Source organism: Poecilia formosa, unplaced genomic scaffold (genome assembly GCF_000485575.1).
Source record: "Poecilia formosa unplaced genomic scaffold, Poecilia_formosa-5.1.2 Scaffold404, whole genome shotgun sequence".
Lineage (NCBI taxonomy): Eukaryota > Metazoa > Chordata > Actinopteri > Cyprinodontiformes > Poeciliidae > Poecilia > Poecilia formosa.
In genome coordinates, this window is record NW_006800343.1 from 163,732 (window position 1) to 182,213 (window position 18,482).

General features: G+C 51.0%; 3 protein-coding genes across 24 annotated transcripts in view; 2 read left to right on the forward strand and 1 right to left on the reverse strand.

Moving 5' to 3' along the window:
* Positions 1 to 1,705: 1,705 nt before the first annotated feature.
* Positions 1,706 to 8,938, reverse strand: arhgap28 (Rho GTPase activating protein 28). The gene is made up of 15 exons (XM_007576300.2): positions 8,847 to 8,938; positions 6,287 to 6,465; positions 6,001 to 6,218; positions 5,821 to 5,932; positions 4,769 to 4,989; positions 4,520 to 4,682; positions 4,358 to 4,449; positions 4,111 to 4,188; positions 3,880 to 4,033; positions 3,704 to 3,786; positions 3,409 to 3,624; positions 3,217 to 3,333; positions 2,027 to 2,154; positions 1,915 to 1,952; positions 1,706 to 1,835 (listed from the first exon to the last, which is right to left on the reverse strand). Exons 1-15 carry the CDS (start codon positions 8,867 to 8,869, stop codon positions 1,753 to 1,755), a joined length of 1,905 nt encoding a protein of 634 aa, XP_007576362.1. The 5' UTR covers positions 8,870 to 8,938; the 3' UTR covers positions 1,706 to 1,752.
* A 672-nt stretch (positions 8,939 to 9,610) lies between these two features.
* On the forward strand, positions 9,611 to 17,090 carry l3mbtl4 (L3MBTL histone methyl-lysine binding protein 4). Of its 7 annotated transcripts, none has more exons than XM_016663129.1 (19): positions 9,611 to 9,703; positions 10,261 to 10,332; positions 10,412 to 10,497; positions 10,566 to 10,670; positions 10,741 to 10,876; positions 10,966 to 11,057; positions 11,135 to 11,277; positions 12,030 to 12,106; positions 13,594 to 13,679; positions 13,770 to 13,880; positions 13,952 to 14,066; positions 14,152 to 14,251; positions 14,319 to 14,435; positions 14,580 to 14,657; positions 14,986 to 15,059; positions 15,664 to 15,824; positions 15,890 to 15,952; positions 16,164 to 16,325; positions 16,374 to 17,090. In XM_016663129.1, exons 1-19 carry the CDS (start codon positions 9,628 to 9,630, stop codon positions 16,464 to 16,466), a joined length of 1,947 nt encoding a protein of 648 aa, XP_016518615.1. In that variant the 5' UTR covers positions 9,611 to 9,627; the 3' UTR covers positions 16,467 to 17,090. The 7 variants fall into 7 exon arrangements, with proteins under 7 accessions (XP_016518615.1, XP_016518618.1, XP_016518614.1 ...); XM_016663132.1 differs by having other exon boundaries at positions 16,422 to 17,090; XM_016663128.1 differs by having other exon boundaries at positions 16,164 to 16,301; positions 16,350 to 17,090.
* Positions 17,091 to 17,589: 499 nt separating this feature from the next.
* Positions 17,590 to 18,482, forward strand: part of LOC103154864 (transmembrane protein 200C-like) — a 3,322-nt gene continuing 2,429 nt past the window's right edge. For 2 of the 16 annotated variants that reach the window (XM_016663119.1, XM_016663124.1), the window contains exons 1-2: positions 17,590 to 18,271; positions 18,397 to 18,442. The gene's annotated coding sequence lies outside the window, so the exon portion shown is untranslated. The other 14 variants (XR_001659298.1, XM_016663110.1, XM_016663112.1 and 11 more) reach the window with 9 other exon arrangements.

Sequence of the window (18,482 nt, forward strand, 5' to 3'; positions counted from 1 at the left end):
TTGTCTCTGACTCGTCTCTCTCTGCAGGCCTTTAAACACAAGTCTCACCTGAAGGACCACGAGAGGAGACACCGAGGAGAGAAACCTTTCGTCTGTCCATCCTGCACCAAGGCCTTCGCCAAGGTACCAGACCCAGTTGAACACAGTGAAGGTTCTGGTTCTGGAGGTTAAAGCAGGTTGACCTCCATCAGGATCTTACTGATAGCTGGAGAGAAGAATGAAGCTTTGATCTCATTTTGAGCAGAACCAGCAGGATTCATGTGTTCATATTAGATTTTGTCCTGGCGCTGATGGTTCTGGTTCCCTTTAAAGAACCTAGAACTCCTTGATCATCCTCAGCTGACAGATCCAGAAATAATTCAGAAAACCACACTGGAAGATTGCAATCATTCATTTTTAACCATTTTATTGCAGAAAATCAGCATCTGGTCCAATAGGAAACTGTAACCCAGAACCTTTGAGGTCCGACGGGTTAGGGTGGTTCTGGTCCACTCTTCCATGCTGATCTGCTTCACACTGTTGAGGTTTCAGCTCTGTTTCTTCTGCCCCTCCAGAGCTCTCTGGACTTTCTACCACTAGGGAGAGAAGTAAAACATGCAGGATGCCGGGCCTCCTGGACCAACTTGGGCCCCCCACCCTGAGGAGCTAACCTGAAATATTAACTCGCTAATTCTAAACAGCTAATCAGAAATGTTGTCTCTGCTATATCAACACAGTATTTAGTAGGAGCTAGGCGCAAACTTCTAATATATAGATACCCACCGAGGGTCATTAACACAACATTTGCTACAACTTAGCATAGCGCCCTCAACAGGCTCCATCTGTCATCCACGCCTTCCTGTACAGTTTGACTTTGGTTCAGACGTTTCACTAGTTTCAGTTTTATAGTTGTTGACTTTTGCTAACTCTGTTGCTAATTTAGCCTAATTAACAACAGCAGAGTCATTTTCCCTGCATTACAGGTGGAGACTGTGATGATGAGAGGAAGTGGAAGTGCTGCGTAAACTTCAAAATAAGAGCATGAATAGAAACGTCTCAAAATCAGTTAATGATAGAAACTTCAGCGATGTTGAATTTCAACTGAAAGCTAACAGAGCAGCTGAGTAGATTAGCGCTGCAGAGTTTATCTGCAGGTGAGGCCAGAAGTATTCATACACCTGGCAGGGTTTCCATGGAGACCACCTGGAGCCTGACCCAGTTTCTGCCGTTCCCTAAACACCGCTGTCGCTGTTCGGACCGGTTCTGACCCGCGTCTCTCTGCTGTTCCAGGCGTCGGACCTGAAGCGCCATGAGAACAACATGCACAGCGAGAGGAAGCAGCTGAACCCGCTGCAGAGCGACACGGAGACGCTGCAGGCCGCCGCCATGGCTGCAGAGGAGCAGCACCTGGAGAACATCAGCTGTTCCTAACACCTGGAGGACGGCTCTCACTCTGACCTGACCTCCCTGCCCTGAGGTGACCCCTGACCTCAGCCCACTAGAACTCTGACCCTGTGGATTTTATGAAGCGGTTCTGCTCAGTTTAATGAGCAGAGCTGCCATGTTGTGCAGAACTCGTGTGATGATGTCATCAGACAGATGATGGGATGAAATCATGAAATAAAATGTTTTTCTAACCCAGTGTGAACGTTTGCTGCCCTCGGCAGCGTCTGACAGGCGCCGCAGCCTGCAGTACCGGCAGCGACCAGCAGGAGGAGATAGTGCTAGGTTCAGGCTTTTATTACAACATGAGCAGGTAACAGACAGGTGAGCTCAGGGCTTGATCAGCCAATCACAGCGAGGGTTGACCCTGTAGACGTCCAGCAGGCAGCAGTCCGGCTGCAGGCGGCGCTCATCTGACAGGGAGACGGGGACAGACAGGTGTCCAGGTGTTCCTCAGACAGCTGAAAGTGATGATGCCATCAGGATACTTACAGATGTTTCCTCCGACCTCGTACAGGTGTTGGGCGGGGCTGGGGACAGACAGACAGACCGGTGGTCAGGTGACCTGAGTGGGCGGTGCTCACCTGGACGGACTCGTCCTCACCTGGACTCAGTCTGGAAGCGGGTTGTCACGTCTCTGGCGGTCGTCTGTTTGTCGAGCTGGATTGCCATGGAAACCTTGGTGTGCAGCGGAGCGTGAACCCGGATGACCCCTTCAGACAGCTCGCTGACCTGGAAGCAGAACCAGCAGCAGAACCCGGAGTCAGTCGGTTCTGGACGGAGCTCAGCTTCCTGTCAGGAAGGTTCTGACCCAAAAGAACCTTCGAGCATGAAGCGGTTCTGGACCATGTCATCATTGCTCCAGCCCAGAATACGGTTCTGCTGATGAATCGGGTTCTCCACAAGGCCGGACCTGAACGCAGTGCCTGCGGCGTCCCCCAGGGGTCACTGTTGGGCCCTGAATGTTCCTGGTGTTGCCAGATATTCTGTCGGGTTAATCTAATCCAGAATAAACCAGCAGGAAGCAGGTTGTGTTTCCAGACTGGAGGAACAGGAAACTGGAGATTATTGAAGATGATGTTTTAATATTTTCTGTATAAATCTAATTAGTTTATGAAGCACATTTAAATAAAGAGGTGCTTTTCCCTGCTCAGGTTTATCATCGGGCCTGAATGCAAGAATCTCTGCTGTGTTTCAGAGCCATCCAAACCTCCATGGCTTCAAGGTAAACTACAACGGTTGAATTACGAGAGGTTAAAGGTCAGCCAGCAGTGGAAGGAGACCCCATGTTATCGAACATGGTTCTATTGGACCCAAACATCTGCTCTACCTCCAGCTGCTGTGGTTCTCTCTCTGCTCTGAGTCAAACCAACCTGTTCCTCTCCTGGGAACAGGAGGGGAACACCAAGAACCACTGAAGGAAACGACACAAGGTGTCAGATTGGAGGATTTCTCTTTAGTCTTTGGTTAAAGACCAGGAGCCATTTCAGCAGCTAGCGCTAGGCTAGCACGTTAGGTTTGGTTGTATTTACCCAGAATGCCCTGCGCTGTAGTCCACTTCCTGCTTTTTTTAGCGGTCTCTAGTCCACTTGGCGTTCATATTCAAACCAAATCCAGACCGAGGTTTGGAGGAGCAGAGGTTGATTAGCGTTCATACCTCAGCAACTGAACCGGACTTTGACTAGACAGACAGGCTAGTAGCTGGATTGAACTGGCCTGAACTGGGCTGGTGGGAATTCAGCCTAAAGCAGATGCAGTACCTGCTCCCTGAGCTGGATCTGGGTCGGAACTCACCTGCTTCCTGTCGTTCTTCCTCCTCAGCAGTCGGGACGCTGTCCTGCTCAGGTTGAACTGTCTCTGACTGGACGCCTGGTTCATCTGTCTCACCTGGGCCAGGAGAAACTTCGGGAGCTGTTGGAGACGACAGGAAGTGATGTCAGAGTGGGTGGGACGCTGACGTCATGGAGGACAGCGCGTGAGACTCACGGTCCACAGCAGGTCCTGGTGCCGGATCATGAGTCCGATCAGCCGTGCTCCGCCCATCGCCTCCTCCATCTCCTCCTGCTGCTTGGTGATGGAGCGCTTGTTTCCATGGTTTTGGCGAGTGAACAAGTTGGGAGCCATCACCATGGAGACATTCCACAGAGACATCCGGTTGTGGTCCTGATGAGAGACCACCTTCCGGAGGAAGAGCAGCAGGGCCTGTAAACATGGAAACACCATTCAGCATGCGGAAATTTAAGGTGCAGAGAAAAACACCTAGGATACGGGTGGAGTTTACCCTCAGCGTGTTTCTGTGAGCTTCAGGAAGGAGCAGGAGGAGGAGCTGCAGAGCCTGGACCTGGTGGACCTCAGAGGACACGCCTGCAGGGACACGTCAGCTGAGAGGACCTGTTGGGTCGACCAACACAGTGTGTGTGTGTGTGTGTGTGTGTGTGTGTGTGTGTGTGGACGAACCCAGAACAGAGCAGAAGGTGGACAGGTGTGTGTGTGTCAGCAACGGCGTCGGCAGCTCTCTAATGAAGAGCTTCAGCAGTCCGCCTGCATCCACTGGCCGCACGTCGGTCCAGTCAAAGGCGCTCCAGCACCGGTCCAGCTCTCTTCTCAAGAACTGCAGAGGGACAGATGGACAGAGACCGACTGAAGTTCTGGTTTGAGACAAAGCAGAGACAAACCGACAGGTCGTACCTTCAGTCTGGCAGCTGATCCTGGAACTCGAAGGATTCCTTCAGTCTGCAGACCGCTTTGCTCCAAGACGCCCAACAACTAGAGAGGCAGAGAGACGGACAGCTGCTCTGAGGACACACTCCCTCTCGCTGCAAACCACAGACTGTCACAATGCATGCTGGGAATGTTCAGCTGTTGTACTGCAGGATCTGACCCTAAAATAACACTGGAATGTAAAGAAGGGAGCGTTAGACTGACGGTTCTTCACCTTCTGGAAGAAGACAGGCACTTTGACTCCAGGAAACCTCTTCCTGTCGTTGTCCAGCAGAGAGTTCAGCGAGACGCCGAACACGCCGCTGTCTGGTAGACAGAAGACCGAGTCACGTCTCCTGAAGACAGACATTCCTCAAACTGTCAAAAAGAAACACACCCCGAGTCCTGCGGTGCGGCAGCCGGCTGCGTTTGCTTTGGACTCCCAGAGCCAGCAGGAAGGTGGAGAGTTCGATGTGAGCGATGAAGCCGAGGCGTGTGAGGTCGCGTGACGACAGGTCGTCTGTACATGTGAGACCTTGTGACGGAGAGGCGGGGGCAAACTGCACAGACGTACCAAGAGAGACCAATCGGCAGCCTGCGGATTCCTGAGCAGTCGGTCCTGATGCTGGACACCGTGCACACTCACCTGCAGCTCACTGCTCTCATCTCCATGGAAACGGATGCAATCCCTGCATGTCCCGCCCCATTTGTGCTCTGCCACGCCCTCCGAGTACGGAGTGTCGCGCAGCAGCCAATCAGCACATCTCAGCCGACTCACTGCTGAGGAGGGGGAGGGAGTGGGCGCGGGGGAGGACGGGTCTTCCTGGAGCTGGTCCTCGAAAACAAACATGGGAAGAGTGGACCGCCCTGTAGACAGCACAGCAACACTTAGATCAGTCTGGAACAGTCCAAAACCAGAACCGGCTCCGGTAAAGAGCCAACAGAGAGGAACCTGAAGGTCACCGTCAGCTAGTCAGGGTCCAGAACAACCGTTTTAGGTCCAAATAACCTAAACAGTCTAATAGGATCTACAGATAGGATGTAACCAAGACTTAGCCTCATACCGAGACAGAACCAGAACCAGCTGGAACCATGGGGGAGGAGAGACTCTCATAGTATTGGTTCTGACTTTTTCAGTTGGATGTAGCCAGACTGGACCGTCACCAACACACCACCGGTCCAAATGAACTGGTAATGAGCTGACCCACATCCAGCTACACATCAGCATCAGCTGCAGGCAGAATGGGTGGAGGACTCTGCATGTTGGACACCAGTTTCTCACTAGGTAGCAGTAAATACAGGTCCTGACACGACCAGCAGGTCAGTCACTGAAACCTCCCTACAGGTTGAGTAACACCTCAGAAACCGAAACGTCTTTAGAACCTCTACAGAACCAGTGAGGCGTTTTCAGTGTCGTCAGTCTGAGCAGAAGGAGCTTCAGGACCTGGACACCTGAAACATCTCTGGGTCTGTCAAAAATCAATATTCACATCAAAAAGAGCCAATACAACCACTTCAGGAAACATCTGGATGCTAAAGGTCAAAGTTGGAGAAAGACTGAAACACAAATAAAACTTAATGAGTCACCTCTTAAAGACTTTAATTTGTTGGTGTAATAAAATGTTGGAACTGACCACCATCTTCTTTGTGGCTCCTGAAGTAAGACCATGAGGACCTGGTCAGGTGGGCTGGCAGTACCTCTGTTTGTGCTGCGGCGGATGGTCTTGGTTGTGGTGTGGTACCGCCGTGGAGGCGGCTCTGGTTGCTGTTGGGTCGGGAACGGGCTTGGGTCTGCAGAGTCTGTCTCGGGCTGGAACAGAAAACTCCTTCAGGTTCTCAGGCTGATTGAACACCTGACTGATGTCCTTCATGTCCCACCTCGGTGAAGACGTCACGCACGTCTCTGATTGGCTGCCGGTTCCTTTTCCTCAGCGTCTCATTGTAGTTGTCCAGCCTCTTCCTCACCGTAGCAGCTTGTTGCCGTGTCAACGTGGACAGCACTGCCTCCACCACAGGTGGCGTCTCTGTTTGTGAAGAGCCCACGACCAGGGAGGAAAGCCCCGCCTCCGTCAGCCATGCCTCCTCCAGCTCCACCTCTGCAGGAAGAAAAAACATGAAGGACACATGCAGACACAACGTCTCACTGTGGGTTAATACTGCTCACCATCCATGCTCTTCGTCTCCTCTTCTACCTCTTCCTCTTCTTCCCCCTCCTGCTCCTCTTCAATGCTCTGCACCTCTCTCCAGTAGGTCTCCATGGCAACATATCTGGAGTCAGAGGTCACTGTGCTAGGGGAGCTTGAGGAGGTGGGAGGGGAGGTAGCAGAATGAGGTGACAACATCCTGTGAAGGAGGAAGAGAGTCTTCTCAATGAACATCTACAGGAGGAAAGAAGATGAGGAAGAATGGTTCCTCATCTTCCTCCAGCATGTGCCCCGCCCACTGAGGCAGGCTCAACTCTGATTGGCTGAAGGTGTGAGGTGTGGAGTCCCGTTGTAGGACCAGAGATCTGAACCTGGAGGTGTGAGGTCTGGTTTCCAGGCTGTGGCTGCAGATCTGTGTTCAGAGTTTGCGGCTTCTGCAGGCCCAGAGTTAAACTTTCCTTAAATATTCATGAGGCATTTGACAGGAAGTCAGTTTCTTCCAGCCATCAATGAGTGTGTTCCTTTGTGTGTTCCTATGTGTGTGTGTCTGTGGCAAGAACCTGAGGCTAATGGTTTTGGTTCCTCGGGGAGGAGAGAATGAGAGTCTCAGCCTGTTGTGTCCATTAGGAGGAAATGGACGCTGTTGGTCAATCAGAGATAAGTGTTTTCACTCAGGTCCTCAGATAGTAAGCGAACCTGGTTATGGTTCAGCAGACACACGTTAAATCAGCTGACTGCATCTCCGCGAGAAACTTCTTCAGATCTGAACCAGTCCGGACCGGTCCGTGGGCCTGGTGCAGAACCAGAACGTCATGCTGAGGTTGGAATCCAGCAGCGTTTCAGTGACAAGACCATTTTCAGAACCCAAACCCCATTTAGACTCATTTCTGCTTGGTAAGATTTCCTAGAACTACATCATTATCTCTAGAACAACCTGAAAGTTCTCTAGTACCAACACTAAAGGTTCCAAGAAATTATCTAGAACGTCTTGGAGCACAGGTGTGTCCAGGCCTGTCCTGCCTCCTCAGATACGTCTCTGATCTCACACAGCTGGATCAGATAAAGAAGTCATTCGCAGGACTCTGGAGAACCTGACTGTACTGAGAAGATAATTCAAATGATTCAGGCGTTTTGGACAGTGGAACATCTACAGGTTGCAGGACAGTGACCCCTGAGACACGGAGCTTGACAGCCCTGTCTTAGAGGGTCTCCAGAACAAGATCAAACTCTAGAACTACCTAAAGGCTTGCTTGGGGTTCTTTCTCCAGAACTCCCTTAAGGATCTGTAAGTATCTGGACAGTAAGAACTCCTAAAGACTCCTTAGAGATGCCCAAACAGCTGAAAGTGTTTCTAGAAGCACCTGAAAGCTCTCTAAGACCAACATAAGAGACTAACTACCGAGAAACCCTCAAGAACATCTTGGAGGATCTCCAGAATAACGTCAAGATTTCCTAGAACTACTTAAAAGTACTTTCTGAACTGCCGTAGAGGATCTTGTAAGACGGCCTTTCTACCACAAAATGTTACCATAAAAGCTCACCAGCTCCCCAAAAACGTCCTCTAGAACAACCTCTAGGAAGTCTTTACAGATACTTAAACTGTCTGAAGAAGCACCAAAAACCCTCAAGAACCATTCAAAGCAAGTCTAGAACCACCTGAAAGTTCTCGAGTAACAACACAAAGGGTTCCCTCTGGAACATGTTAGAGGGTCTCCAGAGCAACATTTGGACTCTACAACCATCTAAAGTTCTCAGGGGACTTTCTCTAGAACTGGCCTAAAGGATTGCTAAACCACCGTACAAGTCAAAAGGCTAAGAAGTCCATAAGACTTTTGCCTAGAATGTCTGGAGAAGCACCAAGCGTCTCAAGAACAACTCAGTGTTTCTAGAACCATCTGACATCTCTAAGAAACTCTAGAACTTCCTAAAATACTTTCTCTAGAACCGCCCTAAAGAATCTCAAAATCATTCTAGGATCGCCACAAAAATTCTGCATGAACACACAAAGTCTCAGCAGAACAACTGTAGTCTCCGTAGAGTCGCTCAATCTGTCTGGAGAACAGCTCAAAGTGTTTCTAGAACTTTACTGGAACCACAAAGAGCAGTGCCGAAGTGGTTCTGAAAACAGAACCAGCAGGTGTTGACCGGCCCACTCTGGACTTCCTGAGTGGTTCTGATAGTTCCAAAGACACATTCAGAAACTGGGAACCCTTTGGTTGTTCTGCCTTAATGACATGATGGGTCGGAACCAGAAGTCCAGTAGGTTCTCCTCCTCTTCAGACAGTTCAGAGATGTTCAGGATTTCTGTTCCACCTCTGACGTATCCAGAACCATGAGAATCTTGACCGAACCGGTTATATTTCTGCTGGGTCAAAGCTTAGGTCCAATTAAAAGGATTGGAACCAGAACCAAAAACCACCAAGTCACGCCTGAACACCGGGCTGGTTCTGGTCCTGATTTATAAGTCCGTCTTACTAAAACCAGGAGCAGGTCCAATCCAGGCCCATCAGAACCACAGAGAAACGATGCAGAACTACTGGATCATCAGCAGGACACAGAAACGGGACGGGCAGAACTCACCTCCGCTCGGTCCGGCTGCTCATCGGGTCTGAGGAGGAGGAGGGAGAGGAAGAGCAGGAGGAGCTCCCAGCTCAGACTGGGCGGGTCCGACAGCTGGACCAGGGATCGGACCGGGCCGGACAGCTGGACCGGCTGAGGCACAGCTCAGCGTTTTAGAAATAGTTTGCTGATGAAGAATCTCAGAGGATCCAAACTGGGTTTAAATCCAGCTGCTGCATCAGAACCATTCTGCTCTGCAGAACCAGTTTGGGTCAGAACAATGTTCTTCAGTTCAGTTCCTACCAGGTTCTGCAGGGTTCCAGAGAGACTGGAACAGTTCCGGTTCTGGACAGGAAGACATCAGCAAAACCAGAGATACTGCCGGTCCACAGGTCAGAGGTCAGCGGTTCTGGACCGATCCTGGTAGAGTTCTCCCAGAACCGAGTCCACGATTCCTCGGACCAGAACCCAGAAGAACTGCTGCAGTCCGAGTCCGGATCAACACCAGGTACTGGGTCGGCGCCAGCAGAACATCAAGTCCTGCCCTGGTTCCGGTCCATAAGGACCTGAAGGGTTCTGGTTCTGAATCCTGGGTCATCAGAAACCAGAACTCCTTGGTTCTGGTACCAGTGGGATCCATCAAAACCACAAGCAGTTATTGGACCAGGTCAGAACCTGCTGATTGATGTTCCTGTTGGGCTGAGACAGAACCGCCCCGGTTCTGATTCTGCTCTCTCTCTCTCTCTCTCTCTCTCTCTCTCTCTGTCTCTTTCTCTCCTCCCGCCCCCTCTCCTTCCTGCGCATGCGCGCTGCCCTCCCAGCCTCCAGTTTCCGTGTTGTTCTGTGTGTCAGCGCAGTGACGCGGATCATCACAGTCGGTAAGTTTCGCTCCACAACCCGGTTCCGGTACCGGCTCCTCTGAGCTCCGTGTGTCCGCCGCCGCGGCTCCTCGAGCCGGATGGAGCCAGCGGCCTGCCCGGCCCCAGAGGCCCCGCTGCCGGCCTCCGAGCCGCGGATCTCCACCTGATCCGTTTCCTCTGTCAAATCGCAGCTCCGACGGACTCGAAGCGCTTCCGGTCTGCCTTCAGAATAAGAGCCGCTCGTGTCGGAGCTTTTACTCAGACTGGTCCGGTTCTCATCAGCTGTCTGAGCTGGTCTCGTTCTGTGGCGGTTCTGAAAGCTTTGAGTGTCGGAACCGGACTGGACCCGTTTGGGTCTCTACTTTGGTTCTGGTGCATCAAACCTTTACTCTGAAGTTGTGTGCAGACTTTCGGTCTGAGTGTTATTGAATGACTTCCGATTGAGTACAGACTGGAGCAGTTTGGACCAGTACTGGTTCGGTATCACCATGACAACAGGGACGGTCACTCACACCTGTCAGGGGCAGATGTTTTTTGACCTTTGACCTGAAGCTGTGATGTCGTTCTGATGTCAGAGAGAAGAGGAGGAGAGGGAACAACAGAGGAAGACAAAGAGGAGATGAAGAATAAAGTCAGCAGCACTCAAGGTACCGTCTTCCTCCTCCTGGTGCTGTGCTGTGATTGGCTCAGGTGAGTCCAGGTGTGACACTCTGCTCTGCTCCACAGTCAGCGTGAAGAGGCGCTCCTGGTCCTGGCAGCAGTACCTGAACGAGCAGAAGGCCGAGGCAGCTCCGCCCTCTCTCTTCACCCAGGTGAGCCCAGCTCTGCCCTCAGTCAGGTGAGCCTCACCTGTCCTGATGGACTCCTGTCTGTCCCTCAGGACCAGTCCTGTCCCAGCAGGAGGACGGCCTTCAAGGTGGGCATGAAGCTGGAGGGCATCGACCCGCTGCATCCCTCCATGTTCTGTGTGCTGACCGTCGCCGAGGTAACTGCTCAGTCCCGCCCCACCGCACCTGAGTGGGAGTGGCCACCTGAGCCTTGTGTCTCTCTCTCAGGTGATTGGCTGCCGGCTGCGTCTCCACATCGACGGATACTCAGAGTGCTATGACTTCTGGGTAAACGCCGACTCACCTGACATCAGACCTGCCGGATGGTGCAGAGAGCACCGCCACAAGCTCCACCCACCCAAAGGTGAGAACAACTCCACCCCCACAGGGTGAGAACATGCAGCCAGACAGCTGAGTCCTGCTCCACCTGTCCACCTGTCTCTGTGTCTGCAGGTCACAGTGAGACGGAGTTCGATTGGCAGGACTACCTGCAGTCCTCAGGTTCCCTCGCAGCTCCGCCCACCCTGTTCACCTGTCGCTCCACTGTGAGTCCACACCTGTCTGACTGTGTCTTCCTGTCTCTGCCGTCCCCTAACCGTCTGTCCACCTGTCTGTCCCTCAGGTGTGTGAGTTCCAGGTGGGGATGAAGCTAGAGGCGGTGGACAAGAAGAACCCGGGACTGGTGTGTGTGGCGTCTGTCGCTGATGTCATCAACGACCGCTTCCTGGTTCACTTCGACAACTGGGACGACACCTATGACTACTGGTGAGACTGGGGACACACTGGGGACAGACTGGGGGGAGGGGGGGCTCTGGGTTCTGTAGAGTTCAGGTGAACGAAGCCGTTGTCCTTCTGATCTTCTGTGGCTGAAAGTTGCAGGAGGTCCAGTCTGAGCTTCCCCAGAACCGCAGCCGGTTCTTACGGTCGACACGGTAACCTCGGGCCGCTCCAGTTCCTCGTGTTTGCATCGCAAACCAAACTCAGCCTCAGTCAGCTGAACCAGGATCAGATCCTCAGAGTGAAGATGGAACTATGTTTCCAGATGAAGTCAGGCAGCTGCCAGGTTAGACGCTTCAACAGGTATCAGGTGGATGGATGAAAAACATCCAGACATCATTCCAGTAGCCATTTTAGCCTGATTTACTCTGCAGAGGTCGGGCAGGAAGGGGCAGAGAGAAGGGGAAGCCATGGAGGAACAGGAATCGAGCTCAGGATGTTAGGCTCTCTGTAGGGAGAGGCTGGCTCTGACTGCGCCGCAGGCCACACTCCAAGCCACGTCCACATCCTGCTAGCCTTTGCTAGCTTGTAGCATCTCTTTATTAAATTACTCTGAACATTTCAAACTACCTGACCAACTCAACCGGTTCATCAGTTTGGTCACTGATTGGACTAGAAAACCAGTCACAGCAAAGAATCGACCAGTGGACGAGGACAGCCGTCTCTTCAGGTGTCCAGTTTGTGGTAGTTCCATTGCTGCCAGCAGGGGGCGCTGCTGACCTGTCCTCTCTGTCCTCCAGGTGTGACAGCAGCAGTCCCTACATCCATCCGGTGGGCTGGTGTGAAGTGCAGGGCCGACCGCTGACTGCGCCGCAGGGTATGTACCTGGACCAGAACCAGAACCAGCTTCTAGTCTCCAGTACTATTACTACTGGTAGTAGTACTGTAGTAGTACTCATAGGCGTAAATCCCGGAGGGGGTGGGGGATCCGGACCTCCTCAATCTTGGAAATGTCTAGAAACCCTTTTATTTAAACAATGTCAATATAAAAAAGGCAACAGAAACAAAGAACCAAGTAAGTCGGCCGTTCATCTAAGAAAAAAATAAGAATTCATTTTTAGGTCCCCTCCACAGCGTTCTGTCACATCAGCATACGCTGTCAGATAGTCGTACGCTTTGCTCAGACATGCATACGCTGTCATTACCATATGATTTTATTTAATCAGCAACATTAAATAAGCAACTTAGTATGCATACGCGGGCATGGTACTCACTGCATGTATGCTGTCCTGACAGCGTGTGGCTGTCTGATAGAACAGGCTCCGCTAGAGCCGCTAAGTGAGGAGCTAGCTGTTAGCTGTTAGCTGTGGCTCTACAGCACTAACTAAAAAAAACCCTCCAGTAAGTAAATACTAAAGCAAAAGACATGTTACACGTTTTATTTACTTTCACTGCTGATAGGAAGAAGCACATTAACAATAAACAGTTTATTTCATTACTTTGGCTGAATGATGATAAACTGCCTCCTTATGCCTTGGAAATCAAAACTAGCTAAGCTGCTCCATTGCTTTCATAGACTCAGCTCCTTCGTCGGTAGAAGGTAGACAATATTTCAGTTACATTTAGCTCTGCAACTCTTACTTTAATAAGCAGAGTTTGAAACGGGAGCAGCTGAGCGTTAGCATTAGCCAACAGCTCAGTATGGGAGCCGAGAGCAGAGGGGCGACTGCAGCTGGCAGTAAAACAAAATAAATTACGTATTTATTTCTTACCATCTTCAGCGTAGAGCCTTTAAAACCACAAAATAAAATCTGAATATTTTTCTAGACAACTCTGGTTCTGACCTTTAAGTTTAAGTTATGATACTTACTAGATATTCAGTTTCTACATATAAATGTTTTAACACAAAAAAACCCATCAAAAAAATAAAAGTTTCAAGCATCTTAAATTATAATTTAAATAACATGTAATTTGTATTGAGAACCACTGCAATAAATCAGTATTTATGAGTGGAGTTACTTATTAAAACTTTTTATTTAGAGCCTTAAGTTTTTGTAAAAGTGTAGCAGAGATTAGATGAACCAAACTCAGATCTAAACATTTGAATCCTAGTTTGACTCTACGGGTCTCAGCAGGTTGTTTACTGAGAAAAACTCTTTGGTATTTATTGCTGCTTACTGCTCATTTTTGATGGTGCAGCTTGAACACACACAAAATTTAAACCACATTTTACTGTAACTTTGCCGACCTCCCAAAATTGCTCTTAAAAAATGTCCCTTTTTGTGGTCCCGCCCAATAATGAGATGGGATTTACGCCCTTGGTACTGTATTACTGGTTGTACTGGTAACAGTGGTGTGCTCCAGGTCATCCCAGCCCAGAGGACTTTGTGTGGGACGACTACCTGCAGGAAACTGGTTCCACGGCTGCTCCCAGTTCAGCGTTCACACTGGTGAGAGGGGGCGGGGCCAGGCAGACCGGAGACCAATCAGAGAGCTCCATGCGGTGCCTGATAGCTCACTCTGTGCCTTTGTCCAATCAGAGAGCTCCGCACGGTTTCCAGGTGAACCACAGGCTGGAGGCGGTGGACAGGAGGAACCCCATGCTGATCCGTGTCGCCACGGTGACGGACACCGAGGACTACAGGGTGAAGGTACAGCGCCCTTCCCGTCACCTCTGTGACGTCATCAGAGGGGGACGATGACAGACAGCTTGTCCCCGTAGGTCCACTACGACGGCTGGTCCACTCAGCTGGACGTCTGGATGGACAGCGACCACCCAGACCTCCACCCGGTGGGATGGAGCCAGCGCACCGGGCACCCGCTGGAGCCCCCCCCAGGTCAGGGGCGGTGGGACAGAGACAGGTGGGACAGGGAAGACTGTAGGTATTGGGTCCTGAAGCCTGTCTGTCTCCTGTTGGACAGGGTCGTCCCCCTTGCCGTCCCCGTCTCAGGGAGTGTGTCCCACTGCAGGCTGCAGAGGCGTTGGACACATCAAAGGAGCCAAATATACAGGACACCACAGGTACCTGTCCCTCCACCTGTCCCTCCACCTGTCCACAGTGTCTCAGGGTGTCTCTGTCCGTCCCCAGTGCCTTCGGCTGTCCGTACTCAGACATCAACATGAGGAAGGAGGTGGTGCTGCCTGACCGGCTGGGTGGGGAGAGGTCCGTCACATTGGTGCCCGTTTCCCTGTCTCACCTTCACAGGTAGCCCGGAGCGCAGGCTCTTATTCTGAAAGGACAACAGGATGATCCTTCATGCTGTCAGCAGGGGAAGCTCTGCTCTGGTGAGCAGGGAAGCAGAAAAAATTTGTTCTCATTGTCCGTCTTCCTGTCTCTCCTCCTGTCCAGCAGAGGCGTCCAGGTGAAGCAGGAGTCCACTGATGTCCCTCTGCTGCCTCTGGGGAAGAGGAAAAGGCTACCTGACAGGTGAGAGCAGCTGCTCTCTGATTAAGAAGTCTTAAGAATAAGACTTCTTAATAAAAGTCTTATTTTATTAAGACTTATTTTATTCTTAATAAGAATTTTATTAAGAATAAAATAAGACTTTTATTCTTAAATTCCTGAATTTAAGAATAAAAGTCAGGAAGTAGAGCAATGAAACGATTGAGGATCGTCTGGATGCTAGAGAACCTCAACAGAACCTTAGTATAATCTCAGCCCAGATCACCTATTTGGTTCCAAGCAGCCATCTTTAATAAAACCAAAGAAGAAGAATGTTTGATTTCACTGATGTCCTCTCTGGCTCCGCCCACAGACTGTCCCAACCAACCAAATGCCTGCGTGTGAAACAGGAAGAGGAGGAGCTTCCCCTCAGAACCATCAGTCCAGGTAAGGTTCCTCTGGTTCTGGTTCTACATGGGTTCAGAACCGGGCCTATGTGTCCTCCAGCTCCAGCAGGGGGAGCTGATCGCTCCAGTTCTGCTCCATAGCTGTAGAGAAAGAGTCTGTTTCCATGGAGACCAGAGTGTGAGATCAGAGGGGCGTGTCTGAAGGACTAATAGGGAAACAAAGAAACTGCAGCGGCTGCAGCCTGGTTCTGGTTCTGGTTCTGGTTCTGACTCTGACTCTAACTGTCTGCACAGCAATACCAGAACCTCCATCAGAACCTCAGGTTGGGTTCAGTCCAAACCTGATTCTCAGAACTGATCCAGTCCAGTTGAAGGTTCTGGAGGCCCGGCCCGGCCCACCTGGTCCGGTCACTCTGGGTGTGATGTCAGAGCTTCCTCTCTGTTGTCATGGAGACAGTAAGACGATTGGAACAGAGCTTTGCTGCGTTGTCATGGAAACAGAGGTTGTTTCCAAGGTAACAGCAATGTTGGTGTCCAATGAGACCCGAATCTGACTCAGCAGCACTAGGATGGTTCTGACACTGACCCGGTTCTGGTGGTTTTGGTCCTGACCTGTCTCTCTGGTTCTGGTTCTGATCTGTCAGAGTCCAGTCTGCAGGCCGTCCTCCATCAGTCTGTCTTCCTGTCGGCCATGTCAGCCCAACCAGGTCGCGACCTCTCTCTCTGCTGGGAGCAGCACAGGAAGCTGTTGCCGGGTGTGGCCCGTTTCCACGCCGACGCTGTCCGTTGCTGGACCGTCCAGCAGGTGAGCACCGCCGCCTGGTCTGCATGGCGACCCGGCTGACCCGCTGACCTGTGCTGTCTCCTCAGGTGTCGGACTTTGTGGAATCTCTTCCTGGATGTGAGGATCAGGCCCAGCAGTTCAGAGACGAGGTGAGACGGCCAATCACAGGCCCCTGCTTTAATGACATCACAGATTATGACATCCCACGCACCAAGCACAGAGGGCCACTGGAGAGGAAACCTCCACCAGGTTTCCTCTCCTGGTCCTGATCTGCCCCCTACTGGACCCGATCAGGACATCAGAGTGTTACACAGAATCAACCTTTGATTTATGTTCTGATTGGTTCCTGTTTGTTTGTAGCAAATAGATGGGCGGGCCTTCCTGCTGCTCACCCAACGGGACATTGTCAGGATCATGTCCATCAAGCTCGGCCCCGCCCTCAAGATCTACAACTCCATCCTGATGTTTAAACACGCCGAGGACAAGAGCCAATCACAGGCTGAGGAGAATAACCAATCACAGGCTGAGGAGAATAACCAATCACAGGCTGAGGAGAATAACCAATCACAGGCTGAGGACGGGAGCCAATCACAGGCCGAGGACAAGAGCCAATCACAGGCCGAGGACAGGAGCCAATCAGATGTCGAGGATCCCAGCACCTGACCGCTGCATGTTGTGACTGACCAGGTTCAGTTCCCTTACTTTGGCCCCTCCCCCTCAGCCAGGTATTAACCAATCAGGTTCAGGTGCTGCTGTCACTTTATCTCCTTTAGGCTCCGCCTCTTCGGGATGGGTGGGCTTAGCTGGATGAGTACAGAAAGGGATTCTGGGATATGTTGTCTGTGACTGAGGTACAGCTGGAAGGAGGCGGGACCAGAAGTGGCTTCGTTTCCATGGTGACACGGAGACAGCTGGAAACATGCAGTTGATGAAGATGACGATGATGAAGATGAGGTCTCATCAGCATCCTGTGTGATGTCATCATTTCCTGTCAGCAGGACTCTAACAGGAAGCAGGTGATGTCACACTAGCGCCCCGCCTCCTCTCCTGATGATGTCATCCCCCGGTGGGCGGAGCTCCAGACTTTCTAATGTTCCTCCATAGAGTTCTATTTTAAGCTTTCTATTCTAGATTTGTATTCTAAAGCTGACTCCGCCCCTCTGTGACGTCACAGTAGGGGCGGGGCCAACAGCCAGCTTCTGCAGGTTTCCTCAGGTTCCCATGGCAACACTTCCTGCCTGCTGTCTGTGTCAGTGTTTGACGGATCAATAAAGTTTCTGACCTGAAGTGTGATCATTGATTGGGTCCTCAGGGCGGCTGGGGGCGGGGCTTCAGGTGGTCAGAGCTGATCACATGATCAGCCAGCTGATCAATATGCTTTGGGCCAGGTCTTCCCAAAGCAGGTGTATGAAGGGGCAAGAGGGACAAAATTAAATGTATAAATAAGAATAAAATACATTTGAAGTATTTTTATCCAATAAATTTACTTAAAAATAAAATGTGTATATTTATTTAACTTTTTTATAAGTAGAAATGTATTTTTTACTCCTACAGTAAACACTGTGCTGCAGGGGTTGAATATTTATGTTTTATCTCATGATGCACATTATTTAGGGAACAGCTGCATTAAATTGTTTTTCCCAAAAAAATTTAATAATTTTGTTTTTAAGAAAAACAAAGTCTAAAATTAAAAGTGGGAGGAGCTCCAGGTTGCCATGGAGACCCTTCCTCTCCCACTGAGCTGCTGGTGGTTAACTGGGAATACTGGGAGGCAGTTGTGCAGAGAGCGCCCCCTGCTGGTCATACCACACACTGCAGCTCCGGTCGGTGAGGAGTTTACATGGAGACTCTGAGTATGAAAGATGATGCTGCAGCCATGAGAGCGGAGGAGGAAGAAGAGGAGGAGCAGAGCTGAGGTTATTTTCACCGAGTGAGGAGAGGGATATTTCCAGCTGAGGATCAGTGGGAGGACCCAGCCTGTCCCTCTGCTGGAGGAGCAGAGGAGGTGTGAGTCTCTGCAGCAGCAGCAGGAGGAGCAGACGGAGGAGGTAGAGGAGGTGGAGGCATTCCAGAGACGCAGCAGCCGCAGCAGCAGAGCCATGCAGCAACCGCAGCTCCAGCAGTAGGAACCAACTGTCTGTCTGCCATTGATCCGTATCGGCTCTGCAGCGATTGATTATCTGGGCTCACCAGAAACAAATCAGCTGGTTCCAATCCGTTCTGTGTGTGTGTGTGTATGTGTGCGCGTGTGTGTGTGTGCTGATCAGTGGGAACCAGCTGGTACTGATCATCACAGACAGAATGGATCTCAACTTGTGGTGGTTCTGATTCATCCCTGATCTTCAGCAGTACCAGATAGTTCTGATCAGTTCTGATTGGTTCGATTTCCTCACAGAGAATGAGTCTGCTGATACAATGAATGCATGTTGGGAGATGTAGTTCCCATCTGTCAGAGTAGAAGGTCCAGGGTCCATCATTGGTTCTGAGCTCCATGATTGGTTCCGGTTGGTTCCGAGGTCCATCATTGGTTCTGGTTTGTTCTAAGGTCCGTCATTAGTTCTGGTGTCCATGATTGGTTCCGGTTGGTTCTGAGGTCCATCATTGGTTCCGGTTGGTTCTGAGGTCCATCATTGGTTCCGGTTGGTTCTAAGGTCCGTCATTAGTTCTGGTGTCCATGAT

Bases quoted from the DNA above. Each gene is read 5' to 3' on its own strand.
- arhgap28 (XM_007576300.2), bottom strand. From the start codon at position 8,869: ATGAGCAGCCGGACCGAGCGGAG. The intron at 4,034-4,110 runs GTACGACCTGTC...GTCCCTCTGCAG, and splicing joins GATCAGCTGCCAGACTGAAG to TTCTTGAGAAGAGAGCTGGA. The intron at 2,155-3,216 runs GTGAGTTCCGAC...TTCTGCTTCCAG, and splicing joins GGAAGAACGACAGGAAGCAG to GTCAGCGAGCTGTCTGAAGG.
- l3mbtl4 (XM_007576296.2), top strand. From the start codon at position 9,628: ATGCGCGCTGCCCTCCCAGCCTCCAGTTTCCGTGTTGTTCTGTGTGTC. The intron at 14,252-14,318 runs GTACCTGTCCCT...GTCCGTCCCCAG, and splicing joins AAATATACAGGACACCACAG to TGCCTTCGGCTGTCCGTACT. The intron at 15,953-16,163 runs GTGAGACGGCCA...GTTTGTTTGTAG, and splicing joins CCCAGCAGTTCAGAGACGAG to CAAATAGATGGGCGGGCCTT.